Source organism: Lycium ferocissimum, chromosome 4 (assembly GCF_029784015.1).
Source record: "Lycium ferocissimum isolate CSIRO_LF1 chromosome 4, AGI_CSIRO_Lferr_CH_V1, whole genome shotgun sequence".
Taxonomy (NCBI): Eukaryota; Viridiplantae; Streptophyta; class Magnoliopsida; order Solanales; family Solanaceae; genus Lycium; species Lycium ferocissimum.
In genome coordinates, this window is record NC_081345.1 from 55,201,554 (window position 1) to 55,228,373 (window position 26,820).

Genomic DNA, 26,820 nt, shown 5'->3' on the forward strand with positions numbered 1-26,820 from the left:
TTTATTATCCAAATGATCATTTTCAAGACTAATGGTGTCATGCACCTTTTCCCACATGTCAACATGCACTTTAAGTGTTGTTGGCTCATCGTTTTATATATAGCTACCTAGTCGCATGCTTGAGTGACCTACTACTGCCATGTGGCAAACAAAAAGAGGTGCCACCCATCACTTATTCAATAATATATTCAAGTCTCTATCTCTGCTTACAATCCAACATTTAACCAATTACACACATAGTTAATTCTTGATCTCAATCTACTTAAATAGTATTTATATACTCATTGTTATACTCATGTGATATAGCACTAGTCCATAACCTCATTTGCCACACATAAAATATTATTTCCAATCATCTTCGTCACACTTTTTCGTCTTAAATCATTTCGGGACTTCATTCCCTGTATACACCGAATTCTTTATTTTCATCCTTGAATATGACCAAATCCTTCGGGCTCGGGTAAATTTTCTCGTGTTGGACGGTTCAATTTTCTAGTCCAAAAATACGGGATATTATAGCTTGTACCGTATTTCATTCGAATAAATTTCGAACCTTGACTAAACTTATTTTCTTTGATTTGTTTAACTTCTAATCCTTATGATACATTTGTACCATCACTTTATCCACCTATAATCTTGGGGGGATAACCTCGTTTTCTATTACTAATGTCATTTAACTCGCATGCTTCCCAACACATGAAAACACGAGATGTAACACATACTTCGAAAGCCGAGAAAACATACCACGAACCTCAAGAAATCGCCTTTTCTTTCATCAAATCCATGGATTGCTCCCAATCTATATCAAATATGTAATCTAAATGAGTGTATGAGTCCGTAAGCATCCATATTGCTAAACTTATATTCCGGGCCCCAAAAAGTCGAATCTGGACCCATAAGGGCAAAACTGGAATTTCATTTCAAAATGGTTTCACCCATAGCTTAATTGGTCTAAATCCATAAAATGAGCTAAAACCATCCACATATCAATCTCGAAATCAAAGAATTGCATAATTTCTACTCTAAGCCTAAACCCCCAATTTCTCACCCCAAAACCATGGATTAAGACGCTAATTAATTGAAGAAATCAAGAGGTAACATCAAAATAAGAGTTAGAATCTTTGCCCCGAGTTAAATCGTGCAAGTAGCCTTAGAATCACCTCAAACCGAGTTCTAGAACTCTGACAATGGTGAAATAACCTTGTATCCCGATTCTACTCATTTTTTAATGCGTGAAGCTCATTTAACGCAATCCCGATGGCCCAAAGGCGATTGTGCTCAATTCGAAAAACCCAGACTAGCGCGATCGATATCCCTTAGCACGATAGCACTGACCAAGATTCCCCCTTCAGTGCAATTGCGCTAGGCAAACTTCCTCCCTTAAGCGTGATTGCGCGATTGCGCTGGCCAATTTTCCTTCCTTCAGCGCGATTACGCGAGCCAACTTTCCTTCTTTCAGCATGATTACACTCACGCCAACTACCAGAAAATTTTGTTATGCCCAAATCTCTGATTTAACACTCGGTCTGTGTATATCTTACCCTCCCAAACCCCATTTGTGAAATTACACTAAGTATGTTGTAGTTGTATCATATTAATGAGACACGCACACGTTGCACACAATAAATTAAATGAAACTCAGTTGGGACCCTCGGATAAAAAACCAAATATACATTTCACTCATAAAACATGCTAGAACCTGCTCGCGCACTCGAAACATCAAAATGTGATCGTCTTGACCCGATACTCCAACTTTTAAACTTAACTAGTTTCTAACCCAAGGTCCAAAAAGCACCCCTGCCCCTCGGGACCCGAACCAATTACTCGACTTAGTTATAAATTACATTCCGAACCTAATGGAATTGACGAAACTCCAATACGGACCCAATTACCCCCGATGTTGACTTTAGTCAACCCTCCTCATTTTATTAACATAAGAACCTCTAATTTTGCTAAATCTGATCCGTTACTCACCTGATTGCCACGGGAATCGCATCACTATTCCACATCGCAAATCATAAATACAATAAAGAAGCACAGGAAAAGTATATCGGGAAAAAGAATCAAAAATCTCAAAATGACCTAGCGGGTCGTTACATCTACCACTTAAACAAACGTTCGTCCTCAAACAGTAAAGAAAACAAAATACCTGAACGATCAAAAAGTTGAGGGTATCTACTCTGCATGTCTGACTCAGTCTCCTACATAGCCTCCTCAACTCCACGATGCCTTCATTGAACCTTTACTGAAGTGATTTCCTTTGATCTCAACTTCTGAATTTGTCTATCCAAAATGGCTATCGGCTCCTCTTTGAAGGCCAGATTATGATCAAGTAACACCGAATCTCATTGGATCACACGAGAATCGTCCTGATAATACTTTTTTAGCATCGGAATATGAAACACCGGGTGAACTCCCAAAAAACTAGGTGGCAAAGCCAACTCATAAGACACTTCACCAATACACTGAACAATCTCAAATGGTCCATTATACCTCGGTCTCAATTTTTCCTTCTTTCAAAACCTCATCAAGCCCTTCATGGATGAAACCTTCAACTAAACTTGCTCTCCAACTATGAACTCCAAATCACAAACCTTCATATCCGCATAACTCTGTTGCCTACTCTGAGTCGTGAGAAGTCTATCCTGAATCAACTTGACTTTATCCAGACTACTCTCTCCACAAATTCGTACCCTAAGGCCTAACCTCAAATGCATAAAATGGAGCAATCTCAATGCTCGAATTGTACTTGTTGGTGTATGAAAACTCCGCCAAAGGCAAGAGCTGGTCCCAATGAGCACTAAAGTCGATCACACATGCTCGCAAGATATCCTCAAGGACTTGAATAGTCTGCTCGGCCTGGCCATCTGTCTAGGGATGAAAGGTTGCACAAACTCCACCCAAGTACCCAACTCTTTTTACATAGACCGCCAGAAATCAGATGTAAATTGTGTGCCCCTATCCGAAATGATAGAAATGGGCATCCCATGCAGATGAACTATATCCTGAATGTAGATTTTGGCCAACTTCTCTAAATTGTAGGTAGGAGACCCCTTCTTTCTCCCTTACCCATTATTAGTCTCATATTATCTTTAAGTAGCAAAAAATCCCTCAACAAAATCTAGAAGTCTTAACATACCTCAAAAATAGAGCAAACGTGCCACGAACCTCAAGAAATCACCTTCCCTTTCTTCAAAGCCTTTGATTGTTCCCAATCAATCAAATACATAATCTACATCAGTATATGAGTCCGTAGATACCCATATTACTCTACTTATATCCGGGGCCCCAAAAATCACCCAAAAAGTCAAACCCGAGTCCACAAGGGCAAAATTGAAATTTCATTTCAAAATTAATTTACGCATATCTTAATTGGTCTATCCAAAAAATGAGCTAAATCCATCTACAAATTGATCCTGAAATCGAAGAATTACATAATTTCTAGTCTAGGGTTAAGATCCCTAGTTTCCCACCAAATATCATAGATTAGGACGCTAATTAATGGAAGAAATCAAGAGAGAACATCAAATGAGAGTTAGAATCTTAACCCCGTGTTAAATCGTGCAAGTAGCCTTTGGAATCAACTCAAACCGAGCTGTAGAACTCCAATAATGGTGAAATAACCTTAATCCTATTTCTACTCGTTTTTAATGCCTGAAGCTCCTTTAGTGTGATTATGGTAACCCAGCACGATTGCGCTCAACCTAGAAAACCCAGACTAGCGCGATCGTGCTGGCCAAACTTCCTCCCTTAAGCACGATTGCGCTCACACCAGATACCAAAAAAAAAATTGCTATGCCCAAGTCTCTTATTTAACACTCAAAACTCATTTGGAACCCCCCGAATAAAAACCAAATATACATTTCAGTCATAAAGTATGTTACGGACTTGCTCGCACGCTCGATACATCAAAACCCGATCGTCTTGATCCAATGCTGACCATGGTCAACTCCAACTTTAAACTTAACTAATTTCCAACACAAAATCACCTCCCCCTCGGGACCCGAACTACTCGACTAAGTCATAAATCACACTTCGGACCTAATGAAATTGATGAAACTCTGATATGGACCCATTTACCCCCGATATTGACCCTCCTCAATTTCTTAACTTAAGAACCTCTATTCTTGCTAAATCTGGTCAGATACTCACCCGATTGTCTCGAAAATCACTCCACCCATCCCCGTAAGTCATAAATAACAATTAAAAAACTATAGGAAAGGTATATCGGTGAAAAAAAGTTGAAAAGCTCAAAACAACCTAGCGGGTCGTTACATCTCTATGAAAAATATCAATCGGAGTTTGCGAGATATAGAAATTCTCTTTTCATAGTTGTGGAAGCCGTTTTGTTGTTAGAGCCCTTGGTGTTCTCCCAATAACTATAAAGTGCAGGGTGTCTGAGTCTAACTGGAGTTCGTATCAGTTGAGGAACTGGATTGAAAAAAAAGAGGAACTCTAGTTGTAAGATATCTAATCAAACCATCACTTGAGTCCATAAGGGGGACCAAGGATGTTGAAGCCAGAAGAAGAACCTTGTATTTATGCTACAAAATCTCTTAATTGTTCCAGGGCAACAAGAAAGAGATTAGTTTTTTAACGACAGAATTAATGAAAATCGAGATGGATTTTTTTTGTCGCTAAATTTGGCAATAGAATACCGTCCGTCGCAAGGTTTCGAACGAATTTAGTTTTTCCACCGTTAGAAGTTAGCTACTCGCATATTAGCGACGGACGCAAATCTGACGCTAAATATGTTTAGCGATGAATGCGCCCATTCTTTTTTTTTTTTTTCAGTAACGCCAAATCCAATGAATTATAGTAATCCGATTATATATATTACACAGATCAGATTATATCAATTGCTCAAATCAGTTACAAATTAATTTGGTCATCAATTACATGAACCCAATTATACATATTTGTCTATAGATTGCTTCTTTATTTTTGAAGCTAATATATTTACTCCAAATTGTGGGAATATCATTCATGCTTCTGTTGGATCATTGTCATAGTATATACATATAAAAAAATATCAAGTGATAGCAACGATACCCGAGTTAACTTGGGTGCACTTTTAGTATGTTATTGGGTGTTTAATATTTTTCACACCAACAACTTAACAAGTGACTCTATCCGCCAGAATTTAGATTAAACAAACAGCCTAGCATTTTTTTCTTTTACGTCTACAAGAATTTGAATTTTGTTCTCATAATTAATTTACATCTCACTTCAATTGCATGATAAAGTGGTTTATACAATACATACAACATAAGCTACTTATTTGTTGCACATTACAATATAATATGATTCAAATACTATTAAGTTAGCATCAAGAAAAAGAATATTTAGTGCAAGAAAAATTATTGAGTTTAAATTTTACATACTTTTGGTGTAAAAGTATTTTCAGAATTAATCAAATCACTTAAGATGCAATTAGAGGTCACTCTTTAGAATAAGAATTGATAAGTAACATGGACAAAATGTTATACATTAGTAAATTTTGACATGATAGGCTAAATATTTTATATATTATCAATGTATATAATGTAAATCCTAATTGAAAAGGTATGTCGCTAGAATTGTTTGATTCCTTTTTTATTTTATTTTATTCCTTTATTTTAAATGGGCAATCTACTCAAAAGATTGAAGATTGAGGTAATCTACATCTGGTTATACTTAATTATACTCTTTTTTTTTTTTTTTGAATCAAAACTACCAAGCAGATTGCCTGATAGTGCTTTATTAAAAATCAAGTTATGTACATAAACTAAAAATGCAAAAAATAAAGAAATATAATACATGAATCCAAACTAAAGGAAGTCTAAAAGCTTGTCTATTGCAAATCCTTTGGCCTTGACTTGATACCATGTTGACACCTTAAGCTCTCACCAGGTGCTATGGATCCACAGCTTCAAGGATGGAATAGAATTCTTTCAGAAAGTTCCTCATGTTCAGCTGTTTCTGTGTTTGATCCAGGCCTATGTAGTGTTGACCTTTTCCTTCAAGAATGATTGTATAAAAAGGATCCTTTGGACATGTGACAACAGAATGAGCATGTAATCACACTAATACCACGTTGTAACTTTGTCCAAAAGTCTTTATATTCAATCTGCTAAATACGATCTAGGCACAGTCTGCTTTGACATCCTGCGAACCCTCGTTGCATGTGTTAATCTCTGGAATACGATGATCTTTGGCTTGCACGATTCGATGTATGGCATCTCGTGCTTTTTAGTATTCAAAATGTCTGTCTTGCTTTCCTTAGAAGTGATTGGTAAGTATTGAAATGATGTTCACACTGCAAAATCAAAAACAAAGTTAGTCAAACAATGCGCCAATCCATTTCCTTCCCTCGGTACATGCTCCACTCTCGCTTCCTTATCCTCCTCAACCTTGTAATATCCTTTATGATCAAAGAGATACTCCATGGTACTTCCCATTGTCCTGTCAAGATCATTTTAAGAGTCATTGAATCAGTCTCCAATATTACAGGCAATAGATCATTTGTCACACAATATTTAATCCCCTCCTGTAATGCCATTGCTTCAGCAACTAAATTTGATCCATCTGATATTCTTCTAGGCAAAGATGCACTGGTCTCCTCGGACTTCCTAATACAAAATGCCACTGAGCTTGGCCCTGGATTGCCTCTAGAAGCACCATCTAAGTTACACTTAAACCACCCTGGCATAGGGAAATTCCATCTCACTATCTTGCTCACTATATGTGGTCTGTATGTTTCAAACATCTGCATAATCTGTGGAAGAGACTTTAGTACTTGCATTCTTGGATTTCTAACTCTGCAAATCTGATGTATGGTCAAATTTATTTCATATATCACCTTATTGATTGTCATCTTCCCTCCATGCATCACAGTGTTTCTCCACTTCCATATTTGCCACATTGTGATCACTGGTATGGCTCTAATAATGGATTTGAACTTAGATGAAAAATCGACATTCCACCGGAGACACGCTTGTTTCACACGAAGCAAAGTTGTTGTGATTCTTACGGCCAGCTTTAACATATCTCCAAACACCGTGAAGCAATTTTTCCTGTGACAAATAGATGATCTACAGTTTCAAGTTGTTTAGGATCACAACAATAGCATTTTCCTTCTGTATCAATACCAATCCTTCTCACTATATCCCTCACTGGCAGTTTGCATTTCCACAATCTCCAAAAAAAGAATGAGATTTTGAAAGGCAAACCTGGTATCCACATGCTTTTGTATATCTCAGACTTCCCAGCTTTCCTTCTTAAGAGCTCCCATGCACTTCTACCTGTAAATTTACCTGATGCTGTCATCATCCACCTTGGTTTATCCCCTTCTTATGTAGATTTATGAAAGTCTAATTCTTCCAGTATATGATCAACAATATCTGTAGGAAAAAGCTGTTGTAGTTTACTCGTATTTCACATCCATCGATTTCTCAATTCCTTCACATCTTGTCTTGTTTCATCCACAACAAATTCATCGGGAACTATGTAGTATAAAGCTCGAGTTTTGTCCAATTATCAAACCGGATATTAGCGCCCACTTCTTGGCTCCCACCACATTTCATGCTCCATGTTGTCTCTAGCTTCTAACATCATTTTCCGGACACGAGAGCCTCCTTTCCAAGGCACATGCGAGGGTAGTGCCTTTTACAATACTTGTTCCATATATAATTTGACCATAGAGTATTTGTAGTTCTAAATTTCCACTAGAGTTTAGCACATAATGCTTTAGAAACATCAAATAAGGATCTGAATCCAACTCCACCTTCCTCCTTTGGCAAGCATAGATTCATCCATGAAGACCAATGTCTTCTTCTTCCTTCTTCACTATTATTCCAGAAAAATCTTGCAAACACCCTATGCAGGTCATATATAACACCCTTTGGAGGTCGATGGTGAGAGTAGGTGAATTGGCATACTCGGTAAAACAACCGTTGATCAAAACGGCTTTTCCTCCAAAAGATAAAAGTCTTCCTTTCCAAGTAGGTTGTCCTTCACTTTTTGAGCAATTCACTATAATCGGCCTTTCTCTTTCTTGCATGTGTGATTGGGCAACCTAAGTATGTGAAAGGAAAGATCCCTATTAAAACCGGTAATAGCCTCCCTGTCTTGCACTATCACATTTGCTACTTTACTATGCATGTAGAAGGAACTTTTTCCTTTGTTGATAAAGCACATACGACATACTAACTCATACTCTGTAATATTCCCGGATCGAGTGCAATGAGGTATCATCTGAGATGAGAATATAATAGTATCATGTACGCATAAGCAAGATGATTCAAATTAGCACTCCATTTAGGCATTCCATAGCTTCTAAAGCCATTGTCCTCAAATAAAGAGTTCAATGCTCTAGACAGCACTTCTGCAGACAAAATAAACAAAGCAGGAGAGAGTGGATCTCCTTGCTTAACACCTCTTGTTTAGTGGAAAAAAACGAACGCTTTGTCCATTGAATAGGCCCGAGTACCAATTGTTTGCTATCAATCTCCATATCATATCTATAAATACTTCTGCAAATCCCATCTTCCTCAGAACTCTTGTCAAAAAATCCCATGACACTCTATCATAGGCCTTAGCCATATCCAGTTTAAGCACCACATTAGCTGGTTTTCCCCTAAGTCTTATATCTGATACCACCTCTTGGGTTAACAGTACATTCTTAATGATACATCTTCCCTTTACAAAACCAAACTGATTAGCAGATATCAAAGAAAGCAAAACATTTTCAAGTTTATTTTGCACCACTCTAGAGATCACTTTGTTAATAAAACTACTGAGACTTATGGGCCTCATATCTGCAAAGGTCTCAACATTATTCTTCTTTGGGATCAGAACCAGATTTGTATGAGTTATAGACTTTGGCAAAATCTGTCCTCAAAGAAGACTTTCACTACATTATACACATCAGGCCCCACAATTTCCCAGCATACTTTGTTATACTTAATTATACTCACCTTTCACTCTAGCTTTAAAATTATGTTGACGTCCCCATAAGTAAGTTTTATCGCAAAGATATGGTCACCAGAAGATTACTGATTGCAAAATGACACATAAACCCATGAATTTATAAAATTGCTTTTCATAATAAATGACATTGCTTCAAAAATTTAATGTGTTTGACAGTCATTTATACTGGATTACAGAAAATTAAAGCTATCTTTTGACTCAATGATACATAATATATTGATATGTTAGTTTAGCTAGTTTGCTCACTAATTTTTTGTAACAGCACCTTTGTAAAAATGGTTTTTGTTGACAAGTATTATCGCTGCGTCTTTTTTTTTTTTTTTTTAATTAAACTAAAAGGCATAATTAGAAGGTAAATTTAATAAAATATGTGATGAATAAATGTGTGGTTTATATTAATAAGGGTAAATTTTAGTAATTTTGTATACTTTTGCATGACTTCAGCGCTTCCAATAATCTTCACCTGAAAAAGAAATATTTACATTAAATTCAAGAATTTAGGCTTCTAAGTAATTTCATAAAAGACAGGAGGTAAATTCATCTTATCCAATTATAATGGAGGTTATTGTACATAGTAAAACTTGAATCTAGCCAACGAAAAAATTCTAGAATTGGAAAGACTTGTGACGAAAAAACGTTGAGAAAATGACAAAAATTGCCCCTTGTGTTTGAGGGTAGGTTCAAAATAGTCTCTAAGGTATGCACTGATTGGTTCTTTATGTTTTAAGTTAATATGTTTAGCCTCCATAAAATATTTACCAAATTCTATCTGTTAGATTTGCGGGAATTATTTAAAAAAAAAAAAAAAATAGCGGGAATTCACATTTAGAGCTACAATTTTTGTAATTTCTGCTATTTTGATTTATTTCTAAACTCTGGTGTAGCTTATTAAGTTGTCATTTCTGCTAATTTTCTTATCTTTTTAGTGTGAATTGAAGTTTTTTCCATTGTTGTATATTTTAGGTATTTGATGAGACTTTCTTGGTGTTTCTGGTTGAATCTTTTTTTCCCACTGTTTCTGTCAAACCTAAAGATATAAATTATTAAATATTTGCTGGAAACTAAATGCGTTAACTTTTGACAAAACTAATGGACCAATAATGTTCAATGCATACTTAAAGGCCTAATTTGAACCTGCCCCCAAACATAAGGGACCATTTTTGTTATTTTCTCGAAAAATATTGCTATAAATTTGCATGTTTGGCTCGAGAATGTACTTATTGTGATTCAAGTTTCGTGTACGCTTTGGGAAATAAATTGCATCTTTCCCTCTCCTCTTGTTGTAATCATGGAAAGAAGAGAAAATGTTGAGACAGAGTTTATCAAATGTGCTGAGCATGCTAAAATCTCTAATATGCAGAAATCTCTCAGTAAGAAAGCAAAAGAGCTTTCTATTTTATGTGGAATTGAGATCGCAGTTATTATCTTTTCCATTGGAGGTCAACCATTTTTCTTTAGTAAGCCTGATGTTGAATCGGTCGTCCACCAATTTTTGGAGTCCAATCAACCAAGTGCATCTTCGTCAAGCCGTTATATAATGAAGAAAAGGAAGGTAGAAGAAAGTGAGAACAAAGGAAAAGTTACTGAAGGTACTTTCACACACTGTCCGTCAAAAGATTTAACTTGACTGATTTGGAAAGATATAAGAAATTTGATCAAAAGATCGAGAAATTTGAACTTCAATTGGTTAAGGAAATTGTTCAGCTACAATCTGTGATTCGCTCTGAAGATCCACAATTTGTGCTTGAAATGAATGATGCTAGTTCTTCGACTTTGCCATCTAATTGGTTGAGTCTTTAAACAGAAACTTTAATATAATAAGATTCAAATAAAGTTTATTAGTAATGTTGTTTCTTCACAATGACTTGTCTTAAGGAGTGAACTTTTTCAAGTAGTAAATGTTTTATGTTGTTTATTATTTACATTTTTTTTTCTCCAAATATAATACCTAGCCCTAAATGTATCTTTGTTCTCAGCACAACTTTCTTCTAACTTCTACATTTTATTTTGGGATAATTATGGAGATCTTACTGTTTGGCCTCGAAACATTAATTTCTCTTATGGTTATGATATTACGCTAACTTTCCTTATTTTGATTTTCTTAAAAAATCTTTTAATCAATGAAAAATAAATTAAAAGAATTATTTCGGTAAGCGTAATACTGTAAACCACAAGGATGTTAGTATTATGAAGCTAAACATGAGGGGAGATCTCTAAAATTATCCCCAACAGTTAAGCGGCAAGACATTCTTACTTTCTATTAGCGCTTGGTGCGTACATTATTGGTGAAGACGGAATGTCAATGCTTATCAAAGAGCAAGAGCTCATTCCATTTTACACATAAGCGGAAACTAGATTACATTAGGAATGTAAATAGGAAAGGGCGGGCTGGAGCAGGTCAAGCCTTGGCCCGCTAGATTTTCTTTATTTGGTGCTCTATTTAATCTTTTAAATTGTTAATACATAAAAAGATGATTATTAGTAAATGCTATCGGATTTTCATACTTATTATTAAAACATAAAGGATGAGCGTATCTTATTATATTTTGTACAATCTTAATTACAACATTGTGAATTTGAAATAAAATATGAATTTGTGGCTAGTAATAACAAGTGGCGTCAATAAACTGATGAGATGAATTAAATGGTTAGTCATGGGTTCGACTATTTTCAGAAGCAGAATAAGTTTAAAGAGTTTAATAGAATTATTAGATATTTTCTGTAACTAGATTTAGTCTCAAGAGGATGTTAAAGTATAAAAATTTATTAAGTGGCCATCTAATTGAACCTTGTAACAGGAAAAGATTATAAATAATACTCCTACCAGAAGACAAAGGATCTTGTAATTGAATGATCTAATATCTTAGTTATTCATGCTATTTCAAATTACTTGTCACGTTTCGCTTTTCGAAATTAATTGAACTAATCTTTGAAACTACATTTAATATTTTAAAATTAAAATTTAGATATTTTTGTAAGTAGCTATGGAGTCCATGACTTAAGTGACCCAAAAAAAAAAATGGAACCAAAATTTAAAAAAAAAAAAAAAAAAAAAAAAAAAGTTACAAAAGTAGGTTTCACGCACAAAATCAGTGCGTAAAAGAGGCTACTTTTTAAAAAAAAAACTATCAAAATCACGTTTTTTCCATACTTTGGGCAAAGATTAGTCATGTTTCAAAACCCCGAAATATCAATACTTTATATAGAACTTAATATCTTTTTTTGCGTACAATAATGTCGGTTCATTACATCAAGTATACCTAAACGTTTGGATTATCGTTTTAGGAGTTGTAAAGCGCCCCGAAGTAAGTTTTGTTTGTTTGAAAACTTGAAGTGTCGTATTTTATAGGGTTTTGATTTAAGTGTTTTATTATTTAGTCAAGTCGAATGTACAAATAAAAATATTATATTCAAAAATAATTCATCCAATACGAGAGGTTCAAAATAATTCAAAAATAATTCATTGCATTAAGTAATACATCATTTTTTACAATAACAAAATATTCAAAATAAAACTTCAAGTACGAGAGGCTCTTTTACTCCGAGATGTTCTACCACCATGAGACGTACTTGCACCACCACGGCCTTGTTGCCCACACAAGATGCCAAAAAATGAGAGGCCAAAAAACTTGTTGCCCATACATATGAGGTATATACATTAAAAAAAAATTATGATTGCTAATCGAAACAAATGTTGAATTGTGTTTACAGTGGGACGAAAAAAATTGATATATTCCCACGTTAAATGTTAAATTTGAGTAGCTCCGAACCCTTAACGTTGTGGCATGACCTTAATTAATCTATGTATCATAGATAATTTGACGTAAATAAAAAAATAAGGACAGGAGCATTGGTAGAAAACTAGTTGTAAATTATTGAAACTTTAAATGGTCATAACTTTGCACTCGGATGTCCGATTTACGCGATTTTTTTTTTTGACTCGGGGTATTTTTTCGAGATCTAGCCGGGCAAACAGCCACAATGAGGTTTGGCTAAGCCGGTTTTTAAAAAAACACATGTTATCCCATTCAATTTGAATTTTGCCCCAAATTTGTGCAAAAATTTCATTCATCTTTAGTAAAAATCTAATGATAAAAAATCTATTTCGAGATGCTAACCCTGTGGTAATGATGTTTTGAATGTCAATTTCGAGGTTCAAAATTCAATTTATGAAAACGAGTTAGATAGCATTAGTGAACATTATAAAAAATAAAAAGTGTCTACTTTGTTGCTTTCTCCAATTTGGCTTGGTGGTTTAGCCTCTCTTTTTTACTTACTTCTTTTTTATGCCAACAACATGGGATCAAACCTTGGTGGGAGCATTGAATGAGATATATTATACCTTGGTTGAACCTCTCGTATTGGATGAATTATTTTGTAATATAATATTTTTATTTATACATTCGACTTGACTAAATAATAACACACTTAAATCAAAACCCTATAAAATATGACATTTAAATCTAAAGATGACAAGTTTCCAAACAAATAAAACTTACTTCAGGGCACTTTACAACCCCTAAAACGAAGATCCAAATGTTTAGTTATACTTGATGTAATGAGCCGACGTTATTGTACGCAAAAAAAAAGATATGAAGTTCTATATAAAATATTAATATTTTGGGGTTTTGAAACTTGACTAATCTTTGCCCAAAGTATGAAAAAAAACGTGATTTTGATAGCTTTACAAAAAAAAAAAAAAGTAGCATTTTTTTCACGCCACGTATTACGTAAGGCATGAAAGAGACCAAACTAAAACCTTTTTTTTTTTTTGTGTCACTTAAGTCGCGGACTTGTAGCTATGTTGATTGTTGGGGAGAGACCCGGGGTGGTCGAATTTTTTGAGATGCCTTTTATTTTCAAGAAATCTAATGTCAAAAATTAACTCTTTAATTAGGTTTATGAGGCGTTGTGTTTTTGAGGAATAATTTTGAGTTGACAATGGACAGGAATAGTAAGATTAACATCAAACAAGGTGCAGTTATTGTATTTGCAGATATGGTGGAAGAGCTATTATTATTTTCAAAGAGAAGTCGTCGTTAATCGATTTCAATCCGTTAGAAGGACGTCTTCTTGTTTATAAAACAAATAAATAAAAAATATATTAGAAAGGGTAAATTAGTCGGATTGTAATTTTTAATTTTAATGATAAATTAATTAAAAGATTTGTTATTACAACAAAAAGTCAAAATAAGAGAGGTAAACGTAATATCATAAATCACGAGGAAGGTTAGCATTACGAGGTCAAACGTGAGGAGAGGTCTCTGAAATTATCACTTATATTTTTTTGGATTCATCTTTCACGGCAAATGCAGTAATGTAAATCCTCTTTTAGTTTTGGTCTACATGATTCTTTCTCTTTATATCATTTTAATAAAATCCTCCCATCCACAATAATATCAATTAAAATCAATCATTTAAATCATAAAATCTCAACAATATCTTAAATTTACTAACAGAGTTATTCATCTTATATAATCTTGGGTAAGTTGTATTAATTTTTACAAGAAAATGTTGAAATCAGTTATTTCTTGGATAAAGATGTATTAATATTTGCAAGAGAATGCTGAAATTTGTTATTTCTTGGATAAAAATGTATTACTGTTCACAAGAGAATGCTGAATTTAGTTGTTTGTGAAAGGGAGTTAATATTTTGTGTAGTTAAATAGCTTTTACAAATATCATTTTGTTAAGTTTCTTTGGATAATTCTCTCATTATATCAAATTCCAAGTTGATTCAAAATGTATGCCCTCATTCTAATTCAAGTTTAAAAAACTCTTCGAGGAGAAATTGAAAAATCCTCACTCTTCTAGTTGAACATGGAAAGAAAGAGTTCTCATGTAAGAAAAAATATACTGTGATCGAGATTATCAAAGACGAAAGTGTTGAGAAAGTTACGGTCTCTAATAGGCAGAAAAAATAAAAAAATAAAAAAATAAAAATAAAAATAAAAAAGAGTTTTCTACCTTATCTTTGTTTTTTGTTTTTTTGGGTACATTTTTTTATAATTATTTAGAATGGAAATTGTAATTATTATATTTTTCAATTGAAGGTCGATCCTTTTTTGAAGGCCAAACAACCACCTGCGTCTTTGTCAAGCCACAGTATGCCATATGAAAATTTTGAAAAGAAATTGCATCTTTTCATTTCTTATTATTGTAATTATGAAAAGAAAGAGTTGTCAAACAAGAATATTGAGATGAAGTTTTCTCAAAAGACAAATGTGTTAAGGATACAACCTCAAAAGGTTGAAAGATCTTTATACAAAAATAAAGGAACTTTCTACCTTATGTGGAATTTATGTAGAATCAAAACTGCGGTTACAATTATTCTTTAAAGGAAAGCTTTGCCGATATACCACTCATTCCACTAGTTTGCAGCCGTTGTACAATAAAAATGACCCAAAACATCCGGTCATTAAGTCCAAAACATCATATAATATTAACTTACATTTTTTTGTGCGGATTGCCCTTCAAAAAAGCACTGGTCTTTAATTTTTGCCACTCAAATCGGTGGTCTTTAATATTTGCCTTTGGCCTAATAAAAGATTTTGGGTTTGAACTCTAACTCAATTAAAAAAAAAAAAATCGCAAGGCAGTGGTTTGGATTCCCAAGGTAGAGTTTTGCAACTCTCAGGCAGAATTTTGAATGAAAAATTCTACCTGCAAGCAGAGTTTTGAATGCAAAACTCTGTAACTTTGCTACAAAACTCTGCCTTGCGAATTTTTTTCTTTTTTTTTTTTATTGAGCTGGGACTCGAACCCCAAATCTCATGATATTATGCGAAGGATAAAAATTAAAGACCATCAATTTGAGGTATAAAAATTAAAAACCACCCCAAAATAAGACCATTCCCGCGAATTGCCCAGCGTCCACAAATCAATTTATCAATTTAAAGCTTTACTTTTTTGGAAAATTATATTTGGCACAACCATTGTCGTCACAAACTGGCACAAATGGGGATATAATCGTAGCTTCACATGGTTTTCAAGGGAATCTTGGCTCTTTATTATTTTATTATTATGTGCTATTACATCAATGCCCTTCCTGGAAAAAAATATTGGCACAACTATTTTTGTCACAAACTGGCACAAATGGGGATATAATCGTAACTTCACATGATTTTTCAAGGGAATCTTGGCTCTTTATTATTTTATTATTATGTGCTATTACATCAATGCTCTTCCTGGAAAAAAAAAATACTCTTTCACTTAGGCTAATCATAGTTTATGTTCCCAACAAATATCTTCAGATTTTTTAATGCGGTGTGCACCAATAGCCCTATTTTTTTTGTTGTTATTATTTTTACAGTAGGTGTATTATGTATACATACGGTATTTGGTTTAGAGTGTATTTTTTTCTTCTTTTTCTTTTTATTTTGGTATCTGAAAGTGTTTTTATTTTTCCTATAAATAGAATGTTACATATTGGCTATATACATATGGTATTTGGCCTGGATGTTTTCTTCTTTTTCTTTTTTGTTTTGGTATCAGAAAGTGTTTTTAATTTTCCTATAAATAGAGTATTATATATTGGTTATATACATACGGTATTTGATTTCTATTGGACGTTATATATTGAAGAGTGGAATAATTTGAACGAATGATTAATTTCTGTTGTTTAATTTTATTTTATTTTTGTTCAAGTTGTTTAATTTAGTTTTATTTTTGTTCATGTTGTCTAATTTTGTATTATTTTTTGTTGAACTCCATATTACTATTTCTTGTTAATGCAATGTCAAATTATTATTTATTAACATAACGAATCGAGTCACTTTTAGTATTGAAGTAAATATAAACTAAAATTATTAATAACCTTATTATAAATGAGCTCACAATTACCGATCAGTAATGTAAAACAACGAGGAGAATCGTTACTGATCATAGCGTTAGGCTAAAGGATTGTTTCTATAATTCTTAATCCTAGGTTCTTCATATTTTAAAAATCTCAACAAAATAATCTGAAGATTCCAAAAGCAAAAACAAAAATTAGTGTTGTTGTTTGATTTGAATTGGAGTATAGATTTAAGTTCCTAGAGGTCAAATCTACCTAGATCTAAAGTTTGAAGTCATTTGGAGGAGTTTTGGATAGTTTCATCATTTTTGACCTTCAAAGCTTGAAAACAAGTTGATGGGTTTTGAAGATTAGGTCAAAGTTGAAGGCTCAAACCTATTGGTCTTTGTTTTCCTAGTGAAAGAGGTAAAAATTCGAAGTTTGGAAGAATTTCAAGTTGATTTAAAGAGTTCACCATTGTTGGGTTTGAAGGTTTGAAGAACTTGAAGAACTAGCAATTTGGGTTTGTTGATTTGAGGGTTGATTGATTTCAACTTGTATTGAGCTTTGTTCTCTATGTTGAGGAAGAGCTAGATCTGAAATTTGGAGTTAATTAGACTTAATTTGAATAAATTACAAATTTCAAGTTAATGGTGTTCTTGAAAATCTTCATATCTTCATATGTGCTCTTGGAAAAGCTTAGAAACTAACAAATGGATTTAATAAATTTCTTGTTTGTCTGACAAAATTGATGAGTGGGGATTGTTATAGTTGGTATAGAAGAGCTTTGTTTCGAGCTTGGGAATGATTTGACTTGATTTGACGAAAAACTTTGAAGCAATTTTGAAGAACAATATGAAGGTGGTGAAGAAGATGATGAAAGTGCAGTTTTTTTCATAAATAGCCATTGATTTGCTGTTTTTCAGAATTTTGTACAGAAATTGCAGAAATGACCAGATTTTGTAAAAATAAGTCAACCATAGCGTTGACTACTTGTTAAATCCACTATTTAAAAAAAATGAATTTAATGGAATCAAAACATGTTAAATTAACAAGTTTAAATCTAGTTCTTTCAATTTAGCTAAGTATTATCTTTTGAATAGAGCAAAATGGTAAAAGAAATGATTTTTCAATATTTAATAGGAAATTCAATGTAAAGTATTGTTACCATAGTTACATTCACATATTTATATACAAATTGAATCAACACTTAACAGACCTTTTACTAAATCTTAACTCATACTTAGTTAAACTTATTGAATTAGATCTAAACTTGCTAACTGTTACTCAATTCTATTTAATACTTAACTAATTGAAGTAATTCATGTTAAATTCACTATTTTCGTTTATACTAGTGTACTTGTCCGCGCTTCACGCGGTCAAAAAACATTTAAAACGATTGAATATTAGTATAATAATTTAATTAATCTTTCTTAATCAAAAATATTTTGATGACTTTACCATCTTTTGAAGATTCTGCTAACAATCTATATAAAATTCTGACAAAACAAATATGTTAAAAACATCCTAGATTATATAAGGAATAAGCCATTTAATCAGCACATGAGAACTTCAATAAAAGATGCAAAAAAAATTAAAAATACAAAAGCGCAATAATGTAGTGCAGAAAATGGAATATCATTTACTCTTTTCCTTGATGCTCTTAGGTTTCTTATTATTTTGTTTCTTAGTATAAATTGGACACTTAAAGTTTTATGAGGTAAACATTTTCATGCCTCTAAAATGCCCCTTGTTTCTAATACTTTTCTTTTGCATTTCTCTTCCTTTCCTGGTTATTTCTTTTGTTATATCCCTATCCTTTCATTTCTCCTATTTCTATTTCAGCAATCAAAACCCCAAATCATGTCCCTAAATCATAAATGACAATCGAAAACTTATGATTAGAGAGAGGAGAGAGAGAGAGCATGTTTGTGAGCTTCTAAAAAACGAACATTTTTAAAAAGTACTTTCAAAAAAGTATTTTTGGCTAAAAGCGATTTGTGTTTGGCCAATTAATTTAAAAAAGTACTTTTGAGCGGTAATTAGTGTTTGGCCAAGCTTTTAAAAGTGCTTTTATGTGTATTTTTCTCAAAAGTACTTTTCAAAAAAGTGCTTTTGGGTAAAAGCTATTTTTTTTAGCTTAAAAAGCTGTATACCTTTCTCCCCAAAAGCACTTATTTTCTTCCAAAAACTTGGCCAAACACCTCACTTTTTTTAAAATAAGCACTTATTGAAAAAATAAGTACTTTTGGGGGGAAAATAAGCTTGGCCAAACAGGCTATAAACTCTAAGGTGGTAAAAATGATAACTTGCTAGTATAACGTGTTAAACTACTAGGACAGTATAAAGAATTCTTATTTTTTTCTAGTAACATTGTAGACATCCAAATTTTTTGGGACTCTACAAGTTGAGCCCAATATGTGTTAGGGTTTCTTGGAGACTACTCTACCCTAAACCTTAGATTATGCCTATATAAAGGACACATATTTACTTGAAGAGGGATCTCATATATCCCATAAACTCATGGGTATTCAGGAAGAGGTCAACATGTGGCCGGATATTTCTTGACAACCAAATACTTCAAGAAGATCCACAATATCCTTTCATGGAGATTAAATACATCCCAAGAAAGTCCACATATCCAAATCCAAATCATCCTACGTTCGAAAATAAGCTACTATCGGCCCTCGAATTACGGAGAAATATTAGGAGAGAAGAATCGAGGAGTAAACGGATCTTGTACCCGCAATATTCATCAATTAAATCTTTATTTCAACATATTTTGTTTGTGATTATAATTTACTTTCCGCATATCAAAAAATTGTTGCAAACAAACATATAATAAGGGAAAGTTGCAAAATATGTACACATTTTTCTAGACTCACTATAGAAATATGTAGTTATCAGTTCATAAGTATGCACCAAACTTGTCTCAAAAACATATTTTCAAAAGCTTCTGTGAAGTTGATGCAAAAGGATGATGTCTTTCATGAGTTTTGTTTGATTAAAAAAAGACATCTTCACATCGTCCAAATTTTTATCTTTCAAAGGTTGTCTTTCGCAAACTACTGACAGGATTCGAAGTGGTTCTTATATAAATATATGGCCATGTAATTGTTATACATAATGATCAGTTATGGTAAACATATTGACCTTTCACATTTTAAACGTCATGAGTTATATATGCCATCTCGGGAAGGACATATAAGCAAACAATTAGGAACATGGAATTAAATATAGAGGAAAAATTGATTTTTTTTGCCAATTGCTGATACCCATTTCCTCATCACAATAAGTGTTTTGAAAATTAAAAGTAAAGAATTTATCCATAAGCATAAGAATCGTGTATTAGTACCTTTCGTCAATGAAAATCATACCCAAACTCATCAACTCTTCATATTTCTTAGGAATAATGGCGTCCCACATCCTACAAATCCTAACTCTGAACGTCAAATTATCCCGATCAGTATCCAACTTTGAGAAAAAAAGAGTACGACATGCTTAAAATTCAATAAAAACCAAGTCAGAGCAAGTAATAGCATGCAAAAATCACTTACAGTCTATATATAGCCATAGGGCAAAAATATAGTATCAAGATGTAGAGGAATGTAGTGTCAATGTAAATATCAGTGATTAATACGCATTACAAGTGATTCATCAAAGTATATTGTCCATGGATGTTAAATTTCTCCACCAAAAATCTACAACATTAACATGAATGTACAGAAGCAAAGAGTGAGCTTACACTGATTTGGTGAGAAAGTATCAAGGCTAATCGAATTCTCATACAACGTTCAATTTCGTCGGTAAAATAGATTAACATAATACTTGGTAATAGAGAGTGTACAAGACTAGTATAGAAAGAAGTGCTTATGTTTCATAATCGATGTAGAAACTTGGTAAAGCTTTTCACTGTCATAAATTATTAAATTTAAAAGATCTTCCTGAGAATGAAAATAATAAGCATATGGAGTACCAAATGATGAAAATACCTATGCACCATACGCCAACAATTATTTCTGGGGAATGTCAGCCAATGCATCTGCTGAAATACATGTGTATGCAGTTTCACCTGGAAGAAGCAATTGGTAAATGACAAATTCATTTACAGACAGTTGCTAAATTGCCACACCAATTTGACCCAAATTTGGCCACACTTATGTAAAAACCATCATAACCTCTATTGTACAATTTTAAATTAAAATAAATTTTAAGAAGAAAAGATAGAAATGACATTAAGTAAGCATAAATTATTAAATTTGACCTAAATAATCACATGAATTTACCCCATTTGGGTCATTGTGACCAAAATAGTGTGTGAAAGACCTTATCATTGATTTAAAGGACTTTCAAGTTCCAACAAATGAAGCGTGAAGTTGACTTGGGAAGGAAAACCGCTTAAGGGCTTTATTGCAAGCAAATTTAATGTATCAGTAAATACTACTACAACGTGGGTTGAATCATGGGCTGAATCTGAGAATTTATTGGGCTTTATTGCTACGGGGGCTGACTATTTTAAAGGGATATAAATCCAATTTTTATTTATGAGCCTTTTATAAATCTAATTAGTTAATAGATAATGTAGAGAAATGAAGGAAACAATGCCAAAAAAAGAGAAAAAAGATAAATAGGAATGCTGGCTATAGAGAGGTGTCACATCACCTTGTCTATGCCTAGCTTTATATTATATATAGATTGATTGAATTAGATCTAAACTTACTAATTGCTTCTCAATTCTATCTAATTAATAATTACTTTGCTAAATTGAAACAATTCAATGTCTCATTTAAAGTCAACCATGGAGTTGACTACCTGTTAAATTCACTATTTTGTTTAAATTGATTGAATTAGATCTAAGCTTTCCTGTTAAAAGTATACGCTTCTCCGTTTCTTAGTAATGTTGTTTTGAAAATATGAATATAACCATTATAACTTTATTTTAGTTAGCTTACTATTGTTTAACATAATAAATTTGTGTTTATTTATTTAAAACTACAAAAGACAAACATAAATTGTTGTGTCGAGTTATTTGCATCACATATTTCAATTCCGACCACCTTCAAAAATCTATAAAACGTAATATTACATTCCACAACCTTTTCTAACTTAGAAAGTCAGCTACAAGAAAGGGAATGTCGCTTGGATCCAAATACTGATAATATTTCAGGGAGTCGGATTGTGCTAGACTTGACATCATCACATCTCTATCACTTTTTATATAAGAGGTTGTCGGATTGTGTATTAGAGTCTAATACACAATTTGCTCCAAATATTTACTTCGCAGTGGATACCTACAACGTGATATTTTTGTGTGTCTGAGTTTCACCTCTTTCAGTTGTTTAATTCGCAGTGGATACCTACAACGTGATGTATCTAAACTGTCGATTAGTCGTTGTCATATATTTTTAGTATAATTTACTACATGATAAAATAATTATTTATTACACAAATGGTATAGAAAATATAGTAAGTGACTATTATTCCCTCAAAAGTCACGTGAAGTTACTTTAATGCCCTCAAAAGTCGTGTAAAGTTACTTTAATACTCCCATTTGTGCTAATTTATGTCAAAAGGAGTTGTGCCAAATATACTTATTTATTACACTAAAAAATCATTATTGTCTAACATCATGAAAAGGCTTTAACAATTAGAAACGTTTGATTTAATTCAAACAATTTAAAAAGAAGTAGGTGTAGGGCTATTTGCGTCACATATTTGGCACAACGACACTTATCACAACGTTAGAGCTCTTGTCTGTTTGGGCTTTAACAATTAGCAACTTTTGATTTAATTCAATCAATTTAAAAAGAAATAGATTTTTGACTTTAGTCAATACTATGATTGACTTTAATTGAAACATTGAATTATCTCAATCAGTTAAGTATTAAATATAATTGAGTAACAATTAACAAGTTTGGATCCAATTCAATCTGTTTAAACAAATGTCCTGGAATATAATTGTAATGCTTCTTGAAATAACAAATGTTTTTATATTTGTTAAAATGTACAAAAACAATAGTATCAAACTTAAAGGGAACGGAGACGGATGTCGACGCGTAAATTTAAATGAAGGGGAGTCGGATTGTGTCGCATTTTCATATAAAAGTATACGCTTCTCTGTTTCTTAGTAATTTTGTTATGAAAATATGAATATAACCATTATAACTTTATTTTAGTTAGTTTACTATTGTTTAACATAATAAATTTGTGTTTATTTATTTAAAACTACAAAAGAAAAACATAAATAGTTGTGTCGAGATATTTGCATCACATATTTCAATTCCGACCACCTCCAAAAATCTATAAAACGTAATATTTCATTCCACGAGCTTTTCTGACTTAGAAAGTCAGGTAAAAGAAAGGGAATGTCGCTTGGATCCAAATACTGATAATATCTCAGGGAATCAGATTATGCCAGACTTGACATCATCACATATCTATCACCTTTTATATAAGAGGTTGTCAGATTGTATATTAGAGTCTAATTAAAATAATCTGCTCCAAATATTTACTTCGCAGTGGATATTCTTGTGTATATGAGTTTCACCTCTTTCAGTTGCTTACTTTGCAGTGGATACCTACAATGTAATGTATCCAAACTGTCAATTAGTGGTTTTCATATATTTTTATTACAATTTACCACATTATAAAATAATTATTTATTACACTAAAAAATCATTGTTCAGCTGTTTGACAGCATGAAAAAGGCTTTATCAATTAGAAACTTTTGATTTAATTCAAACAATTTAAAAAGAAGTAGATGTCAGGCTATTTGCCTCACATATTTGGCACAACGACACTTAGCATAACGTCAGAGCTCTTGGCTGTTTGGGCTTTAACAATTAGCAACTTTTGATTTGATTCAATCAATTTAAAAATAAGTAGATGTTTGACTTTAGTCAATAATATGGTTGACTTTAATTGAAATATTGAATTATCTCAATTACTTAAGTATTAAATATAATTGAGTAACAATTAGCAAGTTTGGATCTAATTCAATACGTTTAAACAAAAATAGTGGATTTAACAAGTTGTCAACACTATGATTTACTTTAATTGAAATACTGAATTGATGTAATTTATCCAATAATATGATTGAGTAACAATTAACAACTTTTTATTTAATTCAATCAATTTAAAAAGAAGTAGATGTTTGACTTTAGTCAATACTATGGTTGGCGTTAATTGAAACATTGAAATATCTCACACAATTAAGTATTAAATAGAACTGAGTAGCAATCAGCAAGTTTAGATCTAATTCGATCAATTGAAACAAAAATAGCGAATGTAACAAGTAGTCAACAATATGGTCGACTTTAACGGAAATATTGAATTATCTCTAATTAGCTAAGTTTAGTTAAGATTTAGTAAAAAGTTAGTTTGCAAAGTGTTGATTCAATTTCATCAGGTTTTTTATTATGTAACAAGTAAATCAAAACTATGGTAATTATTGGCCTTGATCGAAATATTTAATTATCTCAGTTTAGTTAAGTATTAGATATGATTGAGTTACAAATAACATGTTTTGATTTAATTCAATTAGTTCATTTTAAAATCATCCCTCAACAAATAACTTACAATTTTTATGCGGATTGCCCTTCAAAAGCACTGGTCTTTAATTTTTACCCCTCAAATTGGTAATTTTTAATTTTTGTCCTTCGCCTAATAACTTAAGATTCTGGGTTCAAACCTCAGCTCAGTAAAAAAAAAAAAAAAAAAAATCCACAAGGCAGAGATTTGGATTCGCAAAATGCAAAACTCTACGTCAGGCTGAATTTTAAATGGAAAACTCTACCTGCAGGCAGAGTTTTGAATGCAACACTCTGTAACCTTGCTACAAAACTCTGTCTTGCGAATTTTTTTTTGACTGAGTCTGAATTCGAACTCCAAACCTCATGATATTAAGTGAAGGATAAAAATTAAAGATCTTCGGATAAAAATTAAAGACCACCCCAAAATAAGGGCATTCCTGCTAATTGCCCAGCGTCCACAAATCAATTTATCAATTTAAAGCTTTACATTTTTTGGGGTCGTTTGGTAGAAGGTATAAGCTGGGATATTCCAAAGACTAATTTTTGTATCATGTTTGATAAAAATTATCATTTTTGTATCCTGAGATAAATTTATACCTTGTACCAAACAAAATATAAAATACATCCCATGATATAAGCTGAGATATATCTTCTTATATCTCGTATCCTGGGACTATTTTATACCATCTAGGAAATGGTATAAAATAACCCCAAGATATAAGATAAATTAATCCCAAAATTATAATTCCGGGATAATTTTGACCATGCACCAAACGACCACTTAGGGTGTAGAGTAGACAGACTAGAAAAGAAGAAAAATCAGTTTTGCAATTTCAAGACTCCACACAATTGTCAACTCAACTGTCACCTCTCAACAGTGTGAACATCGTCACGTCATGCTATTACTATTTCCCAACAACTCCCTATGTCCCAAAAAAATCATTTTTTTTTTTAATCTGTCCCAAAAAGATTATTCTCTTTTTATATTTAGAAACAATTTAACTTTATAAGATGATTTACAGTCACACAAATATTTAAGGCTTATTTTAAACCATATATTTTAAAATTCTTCCTTTATTTTTTAAATTTTATGTCAAATTATAAAAGAATAATTTTTTTGGAATGGAGGGAGTAGTAATTTGATTGATGAAATAAAAATAGTACTACTTAATTCGCTATTCTAAAATAAGAATTCTATGACTCGATCAAAATTAAACTATGATAAATCACCTTGTCATCCCACATATCTCCGTATTTCCTTATGATCATTAGATCACCAGCACAATTATACATATATAAGCAATGTATATACATCGTATGTGTGTATATACACACACGCACTGTAAGCAATAATATATACTACTAGTGTACATACACTTTTATACATCTTTATACATTGTTGTGTCTATATTTCTATTATATATAAATGTGGTAAAGGGACGAACACAGCTTCCCATGGTTGTACCATGGGCTTTAAAAATTATACACGTAATGAATGCTTGTACCATAAGTTATATAAATTGTACAGTTTAACTAACTATTTTTATATCCCACATAAACGTATGTCATAATACTTAATATTTATTTCCTTCTCATGTATAGACGTATATACTTCAAATTTAATTGTCCGACACATTTATTTCCTCCGTGCATTTTTAGTCGTTCATTTTGATTTTTCGTGTTCTAGCTGAATATTTATGCTCTTCTCATGTATAGACATATGCAGCTCAATTTTAATTCTCCAACACAAATTTATTTTCTTCGTGCACTTTAATTTGTTCACTTTTGACTTTTCACATTCTTTAAGAATTAATAAATCCTACGTGGATATATGTCATAGTACTGAATATTTATTTTCTTCTCATGAATACATGTGTGTACTTCAAATTTAACTCTCCGACACGTATTTATTTCCTCCATGCACTTTTAATTGTTCACTTTTGACTTTTCACGATTTTACTGAATATTTATTTTCTTCCCATGTATACATGTATGCACTTCAATTTTAATTATCCGACACATATTTATTTTCTCCGTGTACTTTTACTTGTTCACTTTTGACTTTTCATGTTATTTAAGAATTAATAAATGAAGTATTCCTTCCGTCCCATATTTTTTGGCCACATTACTTGACTTTTCACGTTCTTTAAGAATTAATAAATGAAGTACACTCTTCGCCCCATTACTTGACCATATTACTATACTTGACTTTTCATGTTCTTTAAGAATTAATAAAAATGAAGTACTCCCTTCGTCCATATTACTTGGCCACATTACTAAAAATATATATCTATTTTTCTATTCTATATTTTTCTTCTTTTCTATTTCTAATATATCTAAGTGTGAAGAGGACTAACACAACAATAGAAATTTGTACCACTAGCTATATAAATTGTACATTTTAACCAATTACTTTTTTATCTCACGTGGTCATCTGTCATAGTACTGAATATTTATCTCTTCTCATGTATACACGTATGCACTTCAAATTTAATTCTCCGCCACATTTATTTCCTCTGTGCACTTGTACTTGTTGACTTTTGA

General features: G+C 32.3%; 1 protein-coding gene across 1 annotated transcript; it reads left to right on the forward strand.

The window, feature by feature from the left end:
• Positions 1–10,258: 10,258 nt before the first annotated feature.
• LOC132054208 (agamous-like MADS-box protein AGL29) lies at positions 10,259–10,770 on the forward strand. Its single transcript, XM_059446254.1, has 2 exons — positions 10,259–10,559; positions 10,700–10,770. The coding sequence occupies exons 1-2, from the start codon at positions 10,259–10,261 to the stop codon at positions 10,768–10,770; spliced, it is 372 nt and encodes a 123-aa protein (XP_059302237.1).
• Positions 10,771–26,820: the final 16,050 nt, after the last annotated feature.

Bases quoted from the DNA above. Each gene is read 5' to 3' on its own strand.
- LOC132054208 (XM_059446254.1), top strand. From the start codon at position 10,259: ATGGAAAGAAGAGAAAATGTTGAGACAGAGTTTATCAAATGTGCTGAG. The intron at 10,560-10,699 runs GTACTTTCACAC...TTCGCTCTGAAG, and splicing joins CAAAGGAAAAGTTACTGAAG to ATCCACAATTTGTGCTTGAA.